The 22,769-nt window shown below is 35.5% G+C and overlaps 1 protein-coding gene across 1 annotated transcript in view; it reads right to left on the bottom strand.

The window, feature by feature from the left end:
* Positions 1-22,769, bottom strand: part of BBS9 (Bardet-Biedl syndrome 9) — a 165,805-nt gene that overhangs the window by 127,089 nt on the left and 15,947 nt on the right. The window contains 4 exon segments of the mRNA XM_026052314.1: positions 4,804-4,933; positions 6,202-6,385; positions 7,327-7,411; positions 12,045-12,219. Coding sequence (XP_025908099.1) covers positions 4,804-4,933; positions 6,202-6,385; positions 7,327-7,411; positions 12,045-12,219 — 574 coding nt within the window.

Below are 22,769 nucleotides of genomic sequence, written 5' to 3'. Positions count from 1 at the left end.
AAGTAGTGTTTTAGCTGACAAGAAGTGTAAACAGCTTTGTCAGAATCGCATTCCTATAAGCCTGCTCCCCTAGTTACCTGAAACTAGGGAGAAAGGAAAATCTAACATCTTTCAGTACCAAGAAGTGACTGCATCAAATCCACGAACACCAGAGAAACTGCTCACGACATATCTTTGGCAAAGTAGGGTATAGGCCTTAGAAAAATATCTGTCCAGTGCAACAGGGAAATGAATAAGAAAAAAAGCAACAGAATTTGACGTCAATGCAAAGAAGAAATTTGATTTTTTCTGGTAGGCAGCAAGCTAACACTTGCAAGCTAACTGGTGCTCAGAATTGTTTCAACCTAAGAATTGATATTGCACTCAAGTTCTCACCAAGTACGTCTAATTTCCCGGTCTCTAGTTATTTTAACAGGAGGACATCAATAGTTTCTCCCTCAGACTGCTATAGAGGAGTCTTTTTCCCCCCATCAGGCCATGCAGCTCTTTCCTAAGCTCTTTCCTTGGAGAGTTTCAGCTTCAGCAAGGATGGTTTTGCACAGCCCCAGCTTTAAGGGTAATGACACAACACAAAAATATACAACTGTCTAAGCAAGCCTTTTAATGGGAAGATGATTTTATGCTGATACGAGATAAAGCCCTAAACAGTCCAAGTTCCTAAACAGTCCAGATTTTCAATTTAGTTCGTTATGCCTCTGAAGCAATGCAGGTGGTGTTAACAACATAAGAGTCTCCTGACATTAAAACAATCATGAAAATTGCTATTAACTACTACTCATTAACAGAAGAAGCATATAAAGGTCTAAAAAGGTAGAGAACAAATGTGTGTAACAATGATTGGAACTGAACTGCCAGTTCAGTGATCACAGCTACATATATCTTCAAGTAATACATAAAATAACTTATTTAAACTCTCAAATTTTTATCTTTACTCAACTTTCAGTTCACCAACACAATACTCAGATTTTTTTAACATGAAAGAGGCAAAAAGTGTAGTTTAACAGCTTAAAAATACATCACTTATATAGCAAAAACAGATAAACCTCACTAAAAAGGTTATTAGTTCCCACTTATTTTTATTCAATATTTTCCTACTATGTTTCTGAAAATGGTAGTATGGAAATCAAACAGCTTATTCTGGAATGTATTCCCAAATGTTTTAGTGTGTTATTATCATTATTTCCATACTACTATTTGCTGTAGAGAAATAATGGATTTCACATTATTGTAAGCATAAAAATGAAATCATAAAGAAAAATAGGGCACACCCCAGGGGGAGGGGGGAGTTGCTTATTGAGTTTACTTCTCTGAAGCCATCAAAGGCTTGATCGTAGGAGCAGACTATAAAGATTATAATTTTATGACTCTTTATGAGACAGTCACAGCCTCTGCCTCAAGAGATCTCCATAAAATGGATTCTCATAATGCTCTTCTTATCTAGCAGGTCGTAGACGCACATGAGAAGTAGTATGGACATTATGGCAACCATAAACTGCATATGAACATGTATACACAGTCTGCAAAGTCAAGAATGCTCCAGTTACTTCATAAGCTTTTCAATAAAAGTGAAAGGGATACGAAAATAATTCATTGACATAGGGCATGGGTAAGGTGCTTCCCTCTCTCAGCTGTGTAGGATTAACAACTCCATGCTTATTAAAACACTTAATGGTATTTATGTTACTGCAGTGCCTAGAGGCCCTAATTGAGACTGAGAGCCCTCCTGAGTGGTGTATTAGAAAATCATTATCACATAGACTCATAAAAAGAGAATTTCCTTTTCAGTATATATATTTCTTTAAACATACCCTTTGTTTAAGTCAAATTACTACTTTTGTAAGGTAGTACTTTACTGCAGGTTTTGCTGTTTAGCTCATATTCATTCTGAATGTTAGACAGAAGGACAACCTTACTGCATATATTTACATAAATGACAAAAATCTATCTGCTCAGACAAACATTTTCATCCTAAAATGGCATTAAAACCGAAGGAAGAGAATATTAGCTTTTCTCTGAAAGCATGGTAAGCTTATGATGCTTAAATACATACAGAATACACTAAATCTAGCTCTATGATCATGCAATATCCTGACAACACTTGCTGGTCACATATCTTGCTATCACATATCTTTCACAAGCATTAAATTACCCTATACATGCACTGAGGATGCTCCTAGGTGCCTGAGCAAATGGTCTCTTTACATTTCCAGAGTGCATTTGTTCCTAACAGAAGCAGCAAGGACATCTTCCAAGTGCATCAGACCTCCTGTGCCTACAATGAACAGCTGTACTGGTCTGAAAGAAAGACAACCAATCTTTGAGGCACCAGAGAACTAGTCAAGAAAGCAACAGTTAAGGAAAGTAATTTGTTCAAACTGGAGAACTACCACAGCTTTCTTTTTTTTTTTTTTTTTTTTTCCCAGAAAAACTGTTGTGTTTTCAGAAACATTCTGTGTGGATACGAGCAAAATTGCAAAGACTTGAGAAAAAGCTGTAGGAAAGTTGGAGGTACATCCACTCCTTGGATGAGGAATTTAGCTATGTGTACAAGAAATGGGAAAGTGCTGAAAGTTTTTAATTATCCTTTGAATATAGTGATCCAAAAGACTAACTAAGCACACGGCCATGTGTACACATAAAAGTATATATACGTGTATGTTAATAGAATCATATGTAAACCAAGAAGCAAGTGTTACTCCTGCAGGATAAAAAGGACATCACATCAAAAGTGAACAATGGGAAATACTAGAATCTACCATTATTCTAATAAGAGCCCAAACTGTAAACCAGACCCATTTTCTCCCTGGGAGCAAACTATAACTTCTGGAAAGGAGATAATCATAAGTGAGAGTAGTTTTTGACAATAAAGGCTGTAGTGGGATTTCTGAAAACTCAAGATGCTAGAAATACAACAGAGTTGATGTATTGGCCATCTGCCTTTCTCCACACAGGCACACTATCAATCAGTAACTCCAGATGAGTATCCAAGATTATTAGTAAACCAAAGGCTGCTGAAGTCTTCTCAGTGTCTACTCATAAGGATACGAATTTCAAAACAATGCAGGTCAGAACTTATTTGGATTACCTCCCCATTTCTCTCAATATCTCCAACCATCACATATTCACACTTCTTTTCAAACATTTGTCTTTCAACCATGTCTCTACCCTTAGTCAACTACACAAATGAGAGATCTTGCACTGTTCCTAGTGCGTAGCTCTGAAACACAAATGCCACAGACTTCTCCCATTCCTTTCTGGCGAGTGTGTGCAACACATGCACTCACACACATTCACGTATCCATGTTATATATAAACATATCCTTGTATCTGTATATGAACATTGCACACGTATGTGTATTTATCAACACCTGTATAAAAAAAAAGCCCTTTTTTGTCTAGAATCCTTTCTCTTCATCCTTCACAGAAGGAAAAACCCAATCTATTAGTAGTACACCTGTGGGAATTCTGATTCTATAATTGCAAAGTAATCTGGGCTGAATTATCAGGCTCTAAACATTCCTACTAAGATCAAACTACTGAATGTTAAAAATGACATCAAACAGAAATTGCATACATTTCTTAGAGGTTAATTGAAACAGATGTTTAAATAATATATTTCTAAACAAACAATTTTAGGTATAAACCTTAGAATAATTTCCTTTCTTTTTCATTTTTTTTCTAATGACATTGAAATATTTTTTCCAAACTTCAAAAGCTGTACTTCATATTTATCTTTTTTGTTTTTCACTACCTTGCCCTTCTGGGATCATTTGCTCTATTTTACATTTAATATTTGCTTGATGAAAGCTATCACAACTCTTCAGAGTGTTTTTTTTTTAATCTATTTTAAAAACATTAAGCACTTATTGGTACTAAATAGAAAACACTAACTCCCCTCGCAGATTTCTAGTCTGCATAAAGCAGAGTATGGGTAAAACTACTTAATCAGATGTTGTATTTTCACATGCTCTGAGATTTTGTGACAAAACACACCATTCACGATCCAGTAAGTTTTCAACAACCCAGAGCATGTTGGCATTGCAGTTCACAGGCTTAACTACAGCTACTGAGCCTGCTGGGGACCTGAAATCATCTACCTGCCAAGGATACTCTCACTGTGCTCCATGTGGTGATGGTCACAGGCAGCCAGGACTCACCGTGTTGCTCATGCAGCATGTTCATACAGAACAGTCCGAAACTGGACTGTAAAACACTAGTTGCACCTTCCTGTAGTTTCCTTCTCATTTTAGTGACAGATATTCAGCACAACTAATACTGTCATAATTCCTTTACATTTGAGCCCTGCTTCCTCACCAGCTTTTTGCTTTATCACTTTTTTATTTAAACATTTCCTCAAATTATTTTCAATAGTTTAATATTAGAGTTGAATAATCTGTTCCAACAAATCATTTCTGCAATATCTCTGCTTTATACACTTGAAGAAAAACAGATCTTCAGTCAGATTCCCTATTTTCTGTCTCAGGAAAGTCCTTACCAGACTGCAAGGCTTCACTTTTTCTTTAAGGAAGAAGCTAGATACGGAGATAAGAGAGACAAAAGGTCTGCCCTCATGCATGAAAACCAGAAAATCTAAAACACGAGTACAGCAATTCTAGAATTAGAGAATTATCAGTACACGTATTAACATAAATGAATATTTTATACAAGAAAAAAAATACTTTGAATTTTTCTTCAATAAATCACCTTGTTTGTTACATACCCAAGAACTTTTTGTTAGGATCTACAGCTTAATTTCTCTACTGTAAAGCAATCTGAAAATGTAAACTTTAAGAAGCTACTTACTGAAAATTTGCTACTTTAACTGATACAGGAATGTGAGGAAGTTGAGCAGCCCATTTCAGCGTCACATCTTGATAAACATGCAACATGCTACTATGGTTTCCAACAAGGGTGTTTATTGTTCCTTCTGTCACTGTTAAAGACATAAAAGCCATTTTCAGATGAAAGATACCTTCATAAGTTGATATTTTTCTTTGAGGCTTGTATTATTATAATTTTTCTTTTTCCATTAATTTGTTAATTAGCATATGTGAATACATCTCTCTATATAAATACATATCTACACAGACAGTTTTTTAGAGAATTTTGAAAGGTCAAAGGGACCTACAAAGTGATCTTCTACATATCAAAACACTATTTAAGTGTTATGAACACCTAAACCAATTTAAACATAATTAAAACACGAAAAATCAAAAGGCAGTACTTTGGAGTTGGCTGACACGCTCTCTTTCCTTTCTGAGATAAACTGATGGAATTCCATAAACTGATGAAATGAGAGGCAAATCAAGAAAAACAGACTGAAAAGCAGTGGGAGAACAAGAGGGAATAAGGAGGCAGGTGAAGGCACCAGGGTGGGGCCCTGCTCGCGGGGAAAATCATGTTTAGACAGACCCTGAGAACAGACATCTAGATGGTACTGACAGAAATGACCTTGCTACAGGAACACAGGAACAGAAACAGCTCTCAAATACTGCAGGAGATGTCCTAAAAGAGGTCTATGTTTTCCTTCTGTTGCATAATTCATAATTCTACCTCCTTTCAATAATGCTTCATAAAAATATTGAAAAAGCTTTGGAGAAATGTAAAGAAAAATTTCTTTCTAACCTCAAAGGCTTTAAATAATCTACAAGATTTTGATAATTTTATCACTCCTAACATGTCTTTTTAAACTCTGCTTACTCTCAGGCCTATCTGCCCGGTCTACCCCTCAGAAAGTGTATAAAAATACACTTTTTATTAAGTTTTAAATCAGAATGTAAATCTAAAAATACGATCCTGGCAACTTTTAGACAAAAACATCAAGCATTAAAATTCTATACTACCGGAGAGAAAACTAACTTCTTTTTATCAGTAAATGACAGAAGCATCTCAAATACTAATTTACTTGCCCAAAGCCGCTCGCTCTTGAATGCTTCTTACTTTTAAGGCCTGAGCAAATTTACTCAGCTGCCTCAAGAGGTATCAAAATATAGGCAAGGATATGCTATTAGGATGAAAAATCCTGATTTAAGTTCTAAAATTTATGATACTTCACACTCACTATGTAATATTTGAAAAGAAGCAATTTCACAAGTTTTCTATCAACAGCATCTTAAGAATATATTTATTCAGGGGAAAAAATCATCTTAGTTGTAAAAACATCTTAAATAAAGCTTTTTAGTTCAATTTTCATTTACAAACCTGAGCAATAAGGAATGAAACAACTTGGGTTGCAATCAAGCTTTTTCATGAATCGGATTTGCCCATTATCCTTAAGGCAAAAGAAGTTTCTCTCACCAAGCACAAAAACCGAAGAAACCGCCTGGTTAAAGGACACAACACATATATCCAGTGCTTGCTCTCCGATGTTTAAAACCCAATCCACCTTCAAAAGAAAAAACACAATCTAGAGACCATCTGACATTTGTCATTAAATAAAACACAGAGAAAGTTCAGAATTCAAATTTTTTAAAAAAGGTATTTTTGGAAAAAAAAAATTCTAGCTACCCACTTATTTTGAAAGCAGTTGTGATTTTCCTTGTTGTGCAAAAAACTGTAAAAATATCAAAACACTTTTTGAAATAGTCATTAATTAATGACTATACTTCAACTTAAAAATATATTAAAGTATACTTCAAAATACACATTCCATTCAACAGAAAAAATGGTTTATACTCTGAATATTAAATCCACAAAATCATTTACATCTGCCTCTGCACATGTTCCTTGATAGAAAGGGCAGACAGTAAGCAAAACTTACTCTACCAACATATGCAATTCTACCAATTCTTTCCCAATGTATCTAATTGGAAAAAGTAGACTGGATTTCAGGTTCACAAACCAATCTTCACGATTGCAGTCACTAATATACATTTTCAGTCTTAAGAATAGTTGCGTGTGTGCGACATTTTAGGTGCAGATTTTCCCATTAAAGAACAAAGGATTCTCTAAGTGCAATAAAGTTTATTTTGTAAATGCAATACAGTCACAAACAGACTGTCAAACTCAAAACGAGCAATATGGCAGATATACCTATTACACTAGAGTTTGCAACCCATATTACAAAGACTAACACAGATATAGCCAATTTTAGAACATAATCTTCTTCTTTTCATAGAACAGCAGGGAATTTTAAGGCCCAGCCTGAAGCAATTTGAGCTCGAAGAAATCCTAACAAAAATCTACTAGAGTCATTCCATTGCCTTTAATGGAAGTTGGATCAGGTCCTTTGTCAGCAGACAATTTTTCCATTTGTTACTTAGCATTCAATCTTTTTAATACAAATGCAATGTACCATACAGGTTATGTAAAATAAACAGGTTTTACCACGAGTCTTTTTCCAGAACCAAGTTTTTGTTGTTCTGTTTCTTGTCTTTCATCAGCATCTGTTGCAAATGCCAGCACTTGGTATCTGATATGGAAAATTAAAAAGGAAAGATAGCAAATATCTTTGCAATTAATGCCTTTTAAAATAATAAAAAAAAAGTAAAATATAATAGTCAAACTAGGCATATGCCTGTATTGGAATATACTTATTAACAGTAAGTATTTTTAAATGAGTATCATTAAAATAAGAGTTAAATGAAAAGAGAATTTAAAACACTTCATTTGAATTTTTATCAGATGCTTAACAAAAAAAGTAATATTTACATATATTAAAGAATACAGACTAACGATGAGATTGAGTCAGGTTACCAACATATTTTCACAATGTAAAATTAGGACATAGACAAAAATGTAATGTCACTTTGTATAAAAAAAAGAAATTTATAAGCTACTCAAAAATATACCCCTTCTATTTATAACGCTTACAATTTCAAATATGCCCATTAAGTAAACTAAGCAGTTCTAATGCAAGAGATAGCTGTAAATTGGCACTGGTAGGTGGTACATCTCTCTCAAATACACTTGGAAAATAAACAAAAGTTGCGATGTTTTTCTTTGCAACTGCCAGCCTGGTGTACTAACTAAAAGTTGGCAATGACACCCCTAGAACAAAAAAATGTTATCTGTAACTCTTATTTCTTCTACTGAACTTGCACTGGTGTTATAACTTATTGAACTAACTTGTTTCCAATGAAGTTACATTAGGTGATAATGTGCAAAATATCAAAAAAAAAAAATCATACACACATGGGAAATTTACGAACACAAAATATTTTCATTCTTAAAACGTTTTATCCAGAAGGTCACAGGGTACCTTCAGCTCCTAAGCTCAAAACAACAAAATTCAGAATTTTTAAATTACAATAAGCTTACGAAAAAATGAAAAATATATTTTTCATATTATCCAAGTTATATATTTAAACAGATGACATACAATCCTCATATCTCAGGAATATCTACTGTAGTGCTGGTTAGTAATGTATTTCATTTAGTTCAGTTCTCGTATTACTCTGCTTAAAAACAACATTATAAACTATGGACTTGCAGTAAGTGATATAACTGATAACATGACTACTATGACCTCATTAAAAATACAAAATAAATTGCTTATAGAAACAAAGATTGCCCTTTTAATAGCTTCATGCACAAATTCACTTGCATGTTGTAATTTAAAAGAATTTATAAGTTTCAGATGCTGATGTAAGAAATTTTTCTCTTTTCCTCTTAAGGATGAAAAGGTCCTTTCTTCTTAAGGACACTAGACTGTTCTTAAAAATGGCTTAGATTATGTCAGTACTGTAAGCAATAATAAATATTACTGCAAAAAGTATATTTTGATCTGCCAGTGATCTAAAAATTTGAAGACAATAGATTATTCTTAATCTTAAAACAGTGGTCAGTGTAAAAAAAAAAAAAAAAAAAAAAAAATCATGGTTAACGGATTTGGCGTATCACTTGGCCACTCCTAAAGACTAGAAATAACTTAGACACCAGGAAGAAGATCAGTGACAACTGCACTCGCTCACAGTAAAAGCACAATACTTCTGGACCTGAAATAAATGTATTCATTTATTTAAAAATATCTGCTGCTCATGGCATAACTGGATGTATATAAATAAAAAGTCAGAGAAGATTGTGAAGATGAAGTTTCTGCAACATCAAGGCATGGGGAGATCAAGTAGAGGACTCTGGGGATTCAGAGGAAAGAAAGACGAGATGTTGAAGGATTCCTTTAAGGAAGACAAAACCTCAGTTCAGCGTGTGTGCTTCCCAAGTTCTCTGTTGTTCAATTGCAGAGGAGTTGCCAGGTTTAACAATTGTTTTTAATGTGGAAGATATTCCCAACAGAAAAATGAACTGAAAATATTTACCATCAGAGCTTCATAAGCCATATGAGCCCAAAGAGCAAGTATGGCTCGAAGCTAACAATAAAAATACAATTTATTTTATCCAACCACTCTGCTAGGCAAATAGAGAGGGGCTAGTCACGGTTTTGTCCTGCTATCAGACCAAAAATGGCAAGTGGGTACATTAGATGTTTGAAATTAAATATATTCCATGCCCACTTGCAAATAGGAGCATGGAAGTCTCATGTATCCTCGGTCAAATAGCAAAGTGAAGCTTTGCACAAAAGAAAAGTTCCTTATGAGGAGACCAATAAGTGGGCCAAGCAGTGTTCCAGCTGTACGGGAGGGAGAAAAAAAAAAGGGGGAAGGTGGGGAGAGGGAGGGAGAAAATGCTCAAAACAGACAGGAAAAACTTTGTTGCCACTTTTAGATTTACTTTGGAAAGCACCGAAATACTGGTTTGTGATTCTCAGTTGGATTTCACTACAATGTACCCAATTTATCTGGCTCATAACATCCCAGCAACTCAACCTTGAGATAATACATCTCTTATAAAAGGAAAAACAAAAACAAAAACAAAAAGCCTACCATTACGTCTTACCTAACTGGTTAGTTCTGAATCACTCTGCAAAGGGGCTAATGTTTCCCAGTATTAAGTGTCAATGTTTCTAAGCCTTCTCATCATATAAATAAACAAACCTCTCATGTATACAACAATGTTAAACGTAACATTCAAGCATGTTCAAACATCAATTATTTGATGACAAGTCCAGGTTATGGATTCTGTTTTCAACTGGCTTCAGCATCCAGAATCACAAGTTCTTGGGAGGTGATGGGATGCAGAACAAGCTTTCAACCATGAAATGCCTGGCTTGATGGACAAGAGAGAGCAGTGTATGTTGTTCATCTCTGCTTCAGTGAGGCTTTTGATTCCTTACAGCAAGTCTGGGCTATGTAAATGGATAGTGAGGTAGACTGAAAAGTGGTTGAACAGCCAGGTGCAGGTAAGTGATCAGAGGCACAAAGTCCACCTGGAGAGCAGTCACCAGCAGTGTAGCCCAGGGTTTAATACCTTCATTAATGACCTGGACGATGGGATAGAGTGACCCCTCCAGAAGATTGCAGACAATACAAAACCGGAGGAGAGGCAGATACACCAGAGGGTTGTATTGAGGGACCTCCACAGACTGGAAAAATGGACTGAGAGGAACTTTGTGAAGTTCACCAGATGGAACAAGCTGACTGTGAGTCAGCTTGCCATCATTGGCTCTCATGGCAAGGAAGAGCAACATCATTCTGGGCTGCATTGCCCACAGATAGTGGAAGGAGATCCCTCCCTTCTGCTCAGTGCTCGTGAGAGGCTGTATGAGTTGCTGGCTCCAGTTCTGGGCTCTGCTTAGCTCTGATCATCTTTGTGTTTTGACAGATCTCTGCCTATTTGAATCTTTGACAACTACCTAAAACAATTCACAAAGATCGCCTGTCAGTTGCGAGACTAATGAACATCTACGAAGTTATTTCCATTAAAAAAAAAGTATGGAACTGAAAATAAAGGACATTTGGGATTCACATATTTCGTTATTGCACTTTTAAGATTATTAAAGTATCTATTTCAATCTTAAACAGACCAGGAGATATTTCAAGCTGTGGACCATCACTCTGTAAGCCTAGCAGTTCTACCACTTTTTGTTCCATCTTATAGTTCTTAATTCTCTTTATTTGCTGATCTTTAGCTCCCTCAGCATCTTAATTGCATCTGCCAAGTCTTTCTTATTTACAAGCTGTGGATTCAGCAAAACATCTTGTCTAGCGAGGCTAACAAGCTCTTGCTTCCTTTTCCATGATGCACCACAGAATGCTCAAGTCCAGCACGTCATCCCCCAAGCAAATACCAGTCCTCCACAAGAGCAAATGCCTGCAGTTGAAAGACTTCTACACATTTAACGAAGGCTTCACAGTGTGTGTTTACCACAACATCCCTTTCATTGTGCATCTACCCGACTGTGGTCCTGACCTCTCAACAAGCTGGTCTTCTGCTCTGTTGCTCCTCCTCTTTGCCCAGACTGTAGATGTTTGCCAACACCTCCAAATGGACCCCCAGGCATCCCATACTAAGGGAGTACGACAGCATTCTCCACATGCACTTTTACCCATGTTATTAAAATGCAGGATTTTGTACTTAACCCTCAGTAAAGTGCCCGACTAGCTGGGCAAGCCTCCTCCCTCACTTCATCAAGTGGCTGACATCTCTCCCCACCAGCTCTCATTCCCTGAGGATGATCCTGTGATCATAAAAGCCAAAGAATTGTCAGTCACTTTTAACCTGATTCAATATTTTCCTGAAAACCAGACTCGTCAGACTAACATTTATTTGCATCAAAATAAAAATGATGTTGAAACAATTGGAAGGAACATCTCCTTACTTGAGCTGTCTAATGCAGATAAAATTGAAAACACACACAAAACTGAACTACACTGAAGCATGGGAAAGTCTGGCACCTGCACGACAATATGATATGCTTTGTGCTTTTGATTAGTTAATAAACTTAGTAAATAAAACATTTTTCTACCACTTAAATATGGCCATAAAAACAGGACACACAGTATGTTTTATTCCACAGCTGTACACAGCTATTATTACACTCAACTTAAAACATACTATTTTTCATCTTTCTTGCATCCACCTGTCACCTGCTTTGGGAAATAATCTTAGTAAAGGCAATAAAAAATAGATATGATTATCATCACATTTGCTTGCCTTCTACTTGACATCACCAAAACATACAATAGCTACTTAACAGAAACACATACTTGTAACTCTCAACCTGGCGACATGAAGACACTGTAATGAAAGAATCTGTCCGAGAACTGTAAGTTAAAGGACCAGGTAGAAGAAAACCAGGTAAAAATCGTCCGAAAGCATAACTTTCCTGCTCAAATAACATGAGCATCCCATCCATGGACTGTATACATATCAAGTCTCGACCTGAAAACAAAGAAAACAAAACAATTTGACATACTATTAATCTTAAAGTTATTAACTCATAAATTACTTAGAAAAACACAAATACAGTTATTTCATGTAAGTGTTTACTATGGGAAAGAACCCAAAGCATTCCAATCTTCACAAAAAATTTATTTATTAAAAAAGAACAAAGCTCAATAGCTAGATTTTTTTCTTAACATCCACAAGATATTAATTGGAAAAAACTGAGAATATTTCATTTCAAACCAAAATTCCTGAAGACATAAACCATTACAGTTTAAAGAAATGTTTGAATATTCCTGTAAAAGTAAAATTAATCTGGTTCTTAAACCAAAACAAGTTCTTAAAACCCCTCTATCTTAAAAGCAGCCATAAGAACTTTAATCTAGAAATTATTTAGAAATAATTTAGAAATATTTAGAAATATTCCACCTATTCCACATTTTCAGGTTTAGCTAAACAATATAATAAAAGACATAATACATAATATTAATAGTATTCATAATCATGCCATAACCAATAATAATCATAATCAATAAGTTTTCCATGCTTTATATTCATATTTTATATCTTTAAGCAATGATAAAAATAACCTCTATGATCAGTTTGTTACCCACACTACTAAAAATTGAATTTAAAAGATATCCCTTAGTAGTAAATGACTTCAAGTGCCTCCGAGCCCTGCAACTCCACAATTCAACACCTTCAAGATACGACTTGCTGCATCTCGACTACCCAAACCAAATCAAAGTTTCATTTTGAAATCTTCAGAGATTGTGGGTTCTACATTTCATATACTATGGCATTAATTCAAATCTAAACAAGTTTTGCATGTATTTATAAGACGAAAGCTGCAACAAGAAGATGCAAACACATTCTGAAGTTGATGGAAATACCTCCTCTAAATTTAGAGATAAAGATGTATTTTGGAAACATAGTATAGCAATCTGTGGAATTTAATTGAAGTCTAATTCTCTGCATTAAAGCACTACTGTGATTCTTCATAGTAATTGTAAGCATCAACAGCAATTAAAAAAAAATGCATATATATCTCTCACCATGATAGGTCTCACGGCACATTGCATTATTTGTCCTTGTGATTAAACATAGGATAAAGATTTGACTTAAGAGTAAAATATAGAATTCTAACACAAGCAACAAATTTGTGTAAGGTGACAGGAAGGCAAAGCACCAAAGGCATTTTCGCTGGCACCTCCTCCCTGTTGAGATTTTTCCCATTTTTCAAACATTATCAAGTTCACCACCTCTTCTTTCCAGACTCTATATAGTTACTGCATATCCTACAAACCCTCTTGCAAGTATCAGCTATTTAGTGAGGTGGATATTTGAAAAGGTAATTTATGTTGTTACTTGGCAGAGGCTAAATTCAATTTCTCTAGCAAAAGAAAAAAAAATTACTTTAGTTCTTCATGCCAATGATGATATATATACACCAGCAAAACAACAGTGCAATTTTAGGAATGCTCTTGTGGGCATTTTCACCACAATCACATCTCCTGCCTCTTTCCTTAGGTCTATACAGACCTTTCCTGAAAACCACTAAATTACATATCATTCTTATTTAACAAAGTTTTGTTGTTTTGTACCTTAAATCTGCTAAAGCACATATATTTTGCAGGATAATGTTACTAGCTGCTGATATCAAATACGTCTTTCTTTAATAAACTAGAAATAGAACTTTCATTCAACAAATATGTAATTTATAGAAAAGAATTTCTATCAACATGGGAAAAATTCTATTTACCATACTAACCACAAAATAAAGTACTCCATTAATCAAGAATCATTGGTGGCTTTGAATAAAAAATCAACTGATAGACTAAAGCTTCGAGTAAAACCCTTAGCTGAGAAAACTGTGAAAAGAAATCTTCTTAAATCATACTAGAATCTGTACTGATCAAACAATGCTCTGTAGAAAAGCAATTCAACATGAAATCCCTTTGAGTACTGTTTAATAGCTCTAAGACTGAAATTTTGCCTGCTACTGAAGCCAGCAAATACTGCATCTTTGGTTTTCTTTACTGCTGCAAGTGAGAAAGTTTAAATACACCATTTTTTACCAGCAGCTCTTTAAGCTATTGGCAATTTGTCACCAGCAACTTCAATTTGATGATTAAGTCTCACAATTTAATCTATAATGTTTTGAAGCTTGACATTTCCAAATAGCAGTACTTTTAAAACATTTCCTCTTCCATGTGTAGACTGAAGTCATACATCCTTCTAGGAAATGGAAACTCTTTACCTCTGCTAACAGCATAAAGTCAATGAACAAATGTTTCCTGCAACTAAACCCAATAATTTTAAGAGAATTATGGCTTTGACATATAGATTCCCCCAAAACGTTTTCTAAACAGACAGATTGTTTTAGAGTTATGATTTTCCTACAGCTTTCTACAGACTTTTTAAATTACAAAGCAGGGCCTATGGCTTCTGTTCCATCTTAAATTTTATTGTTTATAAGATTAAAAACATATTCCACATTATACAAACACATCAGATAGGCACATATACACACACGCCTCGTATGTGGATAGCTAATAAGTTTCCACTCAAATTTGTATAAAGCAGCTTTAATAAAAATAAGTGTTATTTAACCTTTCAAGTATTATTTATATAGCACGAAGATCCAGCATTGTTTGATTTATTTGTAACTTAGAGCTGATGTTCTATAGCTGAAGTCTGTGTATTCAAGAGGCTAAAGCATCTACTGATCAGTCAGGATGAACATTTGGGTTGCTGCTTATATCGAGCCAAAAACTTTGCAATGACTTTACCAACATAAGATTCAGAAATTAGGCAGTGAAAATAATCAGTAAGTACCTTAGACAGGCTTCAGTTAAAATCATGGGACTTTGATAGTGAGTATTTTTTATTTTCACACATACATCTTGTTTCTTTTTTAATGTATTGTTTTTCATCATTTTAACATCTGACAAATTGCTGTTAGTGTAAATCAAAACAGAAAAAATACACGTCAAATTCATAACAGTTGTAGCAACTATACAAGTTGATAGACTGTCACTTGAAGCACACAAAGGCTCTGACTAAACAAATAGGCTAAGCCAACCTAAAGTTTTGCTAACCCTGGAAGGATCAGTCCTACCTACTTCCAACTGGGCTCAAGTATCCATCTTGGCAGAAGACACTAGAATGCCATCCAGAATGTTTTTGATTGTTTTTCTGTTTTGTATTGTTTTGTTTTTTAATTTTCAACTAAGCAAGTCACCACACTACATAAATTACACTACAATACCACCCAAGCTCAGCAGCTGCATTATTGAGAGATTACAAATTACTCAAAGAAAGCTTTTATCCTTCTTATCCCTCCACCTCACCAAAGCTCTCCCACAATCGGTCCCTTCAGTAGGTGAAATTTTACAAGATTCCTACTATCATGTATCTTCTGATCAGCAAACAACAGAAACCATTACAGAAGAACTTGGGATGCTCTGCACTGGTACCGTAGGTACCTAGATTAATGATACCGAGCTGCTACTTCCAATAATTGCTGACCTTGTAAGACCCCGCTGATATAGTCTAGATAAAGTAAGAAAGTTAGCTGCATAAAACTAGCTGTCAACTAATAAGCAAAACTTCACTCAGAAATCTGTATAAGCAGTGAAAACTTTAGTAAGTACCTGCCCACTGGCAGTACTTTAGCTATATAATGGCTTCCAGAAATCACTGGCGGCATTTTATTACCTGATTTGCAAGAACTCAATGACCCACTTCATGATCCAGATGTACATGTGACCATAGACTCTGCTTGTTATCTCAAAAACCGATTGGGACATTTCTCCTCCCTGACACCACTGGGGAATTGCAGAAGTTAGAACTCCTCAGAGGCACCAAGACCCCTCACCTCATCACTTTGCATTAACTGGCTGTTGAGCCCTCCTTTCCCTTCTACAACTTCTTTATAAAGGGTACGACTCTCTATGTCTTCAACTTCTGTTCTAGAGTTTCCTTTTAATTAATCTAACATCAGCATGTGATACTCCACAGAAGAAATCTCCATCAAAATCTGTCCTATGTCCATTGCCTTAACCTTCAATGTCTCCTGGCTAAAATAAACAATTTGTTAATTTTTATTCTTCTGATGAAGCTAAAGTATCCAGTGCAGTACAGCAGATATTATTATTGGTGTGCAGCAGTGATGATTTAGTAGACAACCTATTACAATGCCAAGAACAGCTAAAAGAAAAGTCCATTGGAGAAGCTGAGCTATTACGTAAGGAACATTAATATTATTTTCTCATATACATCACAAAATATCAAACTTATGATTGTCAATTTGGTTACAGCATGAAAATAATAATAGAAAAAGAACAAAACCATCTTCTCACAAATATAAGAAGTTATATGTCCTATTAGACATGCCAATATTTACCCTTAGCATTCATAAATGCATTCTTAAGCACATATACAATTATCATTGTTAAAAGTGCACTCTTTTTAATTATAATGACGCACCTGAAGTCAAATAAAAGATGACAGGTTACTTGGAGCATTCCCGTGATTCCCACTGCATATAGTGCGACCGAAGCACTTGCTTAAGAAACCAGTGTATTTGAAGCACTTGAGACCTGACATAACAAACCTAAACCAGTAATGACTTATTGCCTTTGATGGCATCACATCTTAATATTAATAGCACATTGCTCATATTTGGGCTCTTTTTACTCCTTTTAATGTATTGTTAAATTTGGATTTCAACTAGCTGGTATTAATGGATCAAACTTCAATTATCAAATCAATTACAAGTAATATAATTAAAGAAAATTAAGTTACGTCTGAACTTTTTCCCAAAACATTTTATGGGCCCTCTTGTTTTCTTGGCCATTTGTTTTTAATGTGTAGCTAGTGAATGGGGGTTTTATGTTTCACTCTAAGAAACGCCGTCTTCCAAGAGCTCAGCCAGAAGGGTCCATTTCAAAAGAGCTCATTGCAGCCAGTTGGCTTTGCCAGTGACATATTTATAAAGTGAAAATGTAACCCATAGTGTTTTCTGCAAATCAGATGGAATCACTTAGTGTACTCTACATAGCTTTAGCAACTTGCCTCAAGAGGAATGTCCCTCAGCCAGCAAGTGTTACTTTAAAGCACAAGTCCGGCTACTGTCGTTTTGTAGCTTCACTATTCTAGCGTGATATGAATGCATTTACGTCACACTTTTTCTTTTTTTCTTTTTTTTTTTTTTCTTTTAAACCACAAGATATTTTTAGAGCTATTGCAAAGCTAAAATGAGAGGCAGGTGGTGACTCTTTGAAATAAGCTTCTAATTAAAGCTATTTTGGAGCTCAAGTTTTTGCATGTTAATGATTTCCTCTGCTTGAGTCTCCCCTCTGGCTCCAAATCATTTCCATGAAAATAAGTACATTATGTAATCACAAGGCCTGAGCACCATGTGAAATCATGCAACAAGAACTTCAGCATCAAATGGGATAAATTAGAAAACAGGGCAAGCTTCATAAAGTTACAGATTTTAGAAAGATGTCAGCACAGATAACATTACCGCCACCAAGGGTAATTCAAAAGCTTCAGTCAGAAGTTTAGTGTGGGAGGAAGTGTCAACAAATAAAAAAGGATAAAATGGCATTCAAAATAGACAATCATAAACCAAAGAGTGTTTTCTTTTAACAGCTATATAGGAAATGTCTTCTTAATTTAAGAAAAAAATCTACAGTGCATTGACCATAGTGAGATGTATACAAGACGCACTCCCACAGACTGGAACAAAAATCATTGTCCTAACGTGACACAAGCAAGTAGATTTTTATTTTCCTTCCTCGCTGAGATCTACCTAAAACGCTTCTCCCACCATAAAGTCACCTCCAGTTCAAAGCTGCTTGTGGAGAACTCAGCTTGCAGCTGAATGTAGCACCTGAAGCAAAACAGATCTGGGTCAACGGTGAGAAAAGCACTTCAGGAATCACTTCTGACTAATGGAAAAACCATTTGAAAAATACACCAAGCAGTTCTTAAAACAACGTATGCCTAGTAAAAAGCCCAGCTTCAGTTACTTCTCTAACCCAATGCAGGAAACACATGTTGGTGTGAATTCAGAAGGTGCATTGAGCTGCCGAGCTCGGTGGTCTGGTGGCTGCTTGCTGCATGACCACGGGAGGGATCAAAGCTCAAGGCTTCAGCTGAAGCCCTTCGTTCGATGGCCAGAGAGTCCGAGAGTCTCGCCAAGGCAGAGAGACGCTCTGAGCGCTGCGAAAGGGGAAGCAGAAACGCTCAGCATCACTCAGGACTAAGGCACCTGCCCCTACCTAACAAGGCAAGGGGAGGACGCAATGGCCAGCTGAGCCCTCTTCTACTGGAGGTGACAAATCACTGCAGCAGGAAGGAAATAAAAATAAGGGAAGGGGCTAGGAATTTAAGAGAAACTACATAGGAAACACTAAACCCTTACACTCTGCTGATGTAACGATTTTAACTATTTCTGATCCTTTTCAAATGTTATGGTATTGAAGAGAGTGAACTTGTTTTATTGCCAAAGTTTCCCAAATCCCAATGCATAAAAGATGTTTGCGCTGCGATAGCTCGCTCTTTCAGAAGTCTCCCTGGTTAAGACCAGGAAGTAAATTATGTAGTTAACAGAACTGCCTTAAGAAACGGTTTTTTTTTTTTTTTTTTTTTTTTTTTTTTGCATTTCTCAACCATAATGTTGAATTTCTCTACCTAATCATTTGCAGATTTCTACCTGCTATAAATCATGAAGAGGAATTCACATGGAAAAGGAATGCTAGTATGAACAAGGTGTCTCCAAAGGTCAAATCAGATAACTTGGACATTACTCACACAAACAGCCTTTTTCAGGCTTTAATCCTCTCCTCTATTCTTGATCCAACTCCAGCCATAGAACAAGATAGCAACTAGATTGTGCTATTTGGGAATGACCTCTTTAAATCTCCTATGGATCTGAAAGGATCCTCGGGGGAAAGGAATTTTGATTCAGTAGAGCAAAAGGGACTGGCACACAGTACACAGACCCAGAGGTAGCATAGATGCAACCACCAGCACGTAGAAAAGTCTCTAATGGAAAAATACCTTGCAATTAGCACTGCATAAAGATAAGAGAGGTAAAGTGCCCTCCTCCAAACAGATTGTAGTGACTACAATTTGCTTATTAGAGCCCTTGTTAAGCAAAGATCTTTTTCAAGCATTGAAGATTGGAAAAACCTAGCTCTTTAGTGCAAGCTCGCTGCCTCTAACAAACACTGCACCTCACAAAGGGCTGATCCTTTCTCAATACATTTTACAGATGTTCAGATTAAACATCTTAATGTATAATTAATCTGTCTAAAATCAATCAATCTGTCTAAGATTTCTTGGACAAAGTAACAGCAGGTCTTGGAAAGAACATTAGCTGTGCAAGAGGGAGCGGATATACACGTAAGTATAGCCTGAATAATGAGGATTCATGGAAGGACGTTGGAAGTCTTTCACTTTAATTCAGTTTCTCTCTTAGTAACTTGTCAATGTAACTATTTTCCAAGCTCAGACAACTGTAGAAATCTAGTTTGAAGTCCCTGCATTTAGCAAGGCACTGCAATATAAAAGCACAGCCTTTTTTTTTTTTCTTTTCATTTGATCAATTATCAAGAGACTATTTATACAGGAGGCAGGAGAAAACCTAATCTGTGAACCTACCCTCATCTGAGATTATATGCACATCTGAGATTATATGCACATATATCATGCATTATGTATATATTACTTAACATCTCACTGATCTAGCAAATCTGCCACAAATAAGAAGGAAATAAAGACAAATACTGTCAGCAGTTGACTCCTCAAAATCAATAGCTTTTGACTAAATGGTTATTTAATGCATCTGAATATCATTAAAATGAAAATCACAAATAAGTAGTAGACACTCCACTGTGCTCAACTGAAGTTGAAATAGAGACCCTATTTTGTGGTGATATTTCAAGTACTTTCAAAAATTATCAGTAGGATCTTAAGTCAATGTGTTAAATCTGTCTTCAGGATTCAAAGACAGATTAGTGTGCATAAAAACAAATAAAACAACAAACAATTCTGATGAAATTCAGTAAAATTCTCTTTCTTTTCTCTTCTTTCTCCATTTTCACTCATTGTTCCTTCAAGTCGGCAACTTCCAAGACTCCCGAGTGCTTCACAAAGCACTACCCAACAGACAGAAAGTACTAAATCTTCCTTTGTGGTCAAATGAGTCAGTGAAATTACATCTCTAGAGGAGAAAAAAAAAAAAAAAGGCACCATTGTTACCAGTTTCTTTTCTGGCAATCTGAGAAAAAGACATCATGGATTTTAGGAGCAGGAACAAGTATTTTAAGACTATGGGAAGCACACTGCAAAAAGTCACATGATCATATTACTTTGCCACTAACATGGTAAAGCTTTGTTTTCAGTCTTTTTTGGCCAATAAGTTACTTTTGGCAGTAACTTTTGGTGACATACCTTTTCACTATATTCACTTGTCATATTACCAGACAATTGAATCCATTTTAATTTTGTACAGCTGAATTTTCATGTTGAATTTGCAAAGCTGCTGCAATGTTTCCTGTTCTTCTTACCACAGACACTAAGCAAATTTCTGTGGATTATTCATATCTGTTTCTATTCATTAAACCACACTAACAATCAAGCTCAATCTCCACATTTGGCCTTACCTAAGAGGTAATGAAACAGGCAGCCAAGCATAGCACTGAATGCTGACGTTACAGAATAATTCTCAAGAAACAATTTTTGAATCCACTAACTTTGAAAATTCTCTTTTTGGTCTACTAACCTGCTTTGGGGGTTACTTGAACCCCTCAGATTTTTCAAATTCTCCTTAAAAATTTAAAACTTGGCCAGCTCAAATGGCAGCGTGGTACAGCACCAGCACTTAAATCATCAGTGGGCAGATGTTCACTGTTTGGCAAGAACTGTGATTTATGTATGTTCAAGTCTCATTAAACATAACTCTCCTTAACACTCAGGAAAAAAAATGGTTGTCCAACACAAAACAAGTATATAAAAGTCCACTGACAATTTTCATTTTCTCAGCTTCTTCGTTTTCTGGCAACTGGGGGATGTATTTAAAAAAAACTTGTAATTCTTCATAAGTACAGTCATCCAAATTTTCCATCAATCATAAATCTAACTTTCAACAAGATCTAAAACAAGTTGTCACCATAAGGAGGCAGAGCCCATGATCGGCACCAGCTGGACAGTACAAAATTACAACTCTCCTCGTGAATATGAAACAGAATTACCTTGTCATATATTGTCTGATTTTTAATTCCTGTTGCTATATTATTTCTTTGTTTGATGTTCTTTTTTTTCTGTGCTTTGAGGTTACACTAAGAGCTACTACTGCCTAAAATCCCCAGGAAAATCTCTCTTGAATGACCTAGCACAGTGATTTCTAATAGATGTATTGATATGAATCATTCCCGATTTCCCAAAAGAATTTTACAGTAAAATTAATAGAAAGCATCGTAGATGATGTAGTATATAGAACATATTTCACATCTTTTGGAAAAGCAACACAACCAAGGTTTGGTGACCTGCCAAATCATCTTATATAACTCAAGCAGACTCTTTCTTTCTTTCTTCTTTTAAACATGAGTCCTCACAGAAGGACTAGAAAAATCAATAAGGACTCTTACGAAGATGAAAAAGATTGAATAGCTAGAAAACAAAACTGTATTTCCCTGAAAAAGAAAAAATGTAGGGCAACTAATGAATCTAATGTAAACCAATGTATCCATGTGAAATGTCGGAACATTTAATAAGAAAGTACATATGTAAATAATAAAGTTGTATATAGAAGGTTTGAAATAAGACAATTCACCACATCCAACTATTTATCACACAGGATAATAAGATAGAGTGTATTTCTAAACTTTAGAGACAGCATCTCTAAACTTCAGTAAAACATCTGATATGATCTCAGCCAATTGTCTCACAGGAAACCGGAGAAGGGCAGGCAATAGCACTAAAAAGAAGAATCTGGGGATTAGAGTAGGATGATGAATTAAATATGAGTCAACAATATGTCACCAAAAAGACAAATGCAAGATTGGGTCATTATGAATACACGTGTGCTATTAAAAACACATGAGGTAATTATTGTTCTGCTTGGCACTGTTTGATTCTTGGCAGGAAAACTGCAGAAGCCCTAACCCCACATGCAAGATACAAAACTCTCTGCACCAGCAATGTACAACGACTGAACACATTTGGGTACCATATTTTAACAAAAAGAAATTAGAAAAGCATTGAACAAAGTCCATGAAATATATGGGAAAAAAAAATGATATGGTCTTCCACTTAGATCCATGACTGCTCTCAGGGTATTTACTTGTACAGATAGCTTTACTCTATTTTAATTATTATGTCCTATTTATATGATGTGCAGAGTAAGCAGTAGACCTAGCAAATAGTAATAGAAGCAACATTCTGGCATACAGTTTTTAATTCACTTTTGAAAGAAAAGTTGAAGAAGAGAAAAGGAATTGGGTGATAAGAGATTCAGAAATATTTTCCCT

Source organism: Nothoprocta perdicaria, unplaced genomic scaffold (genome assembly GCF_003342845.1).
Source record: "Nothoprocta perdicaria isolate Ctin4 unplaced genomic scaffold, notPer1 scaffold_87, whole genome shotgun sequence".
Lineage (NCBI taxonomy): Eukaryota > Metazoa > Chordata > Aves > Tinamiformes > Tinamidae > Nothoprocta > Nothoprocta perdicaria.
This window is presented reverse-complemented; position numbering and strand designations above follow the sequence as displayed.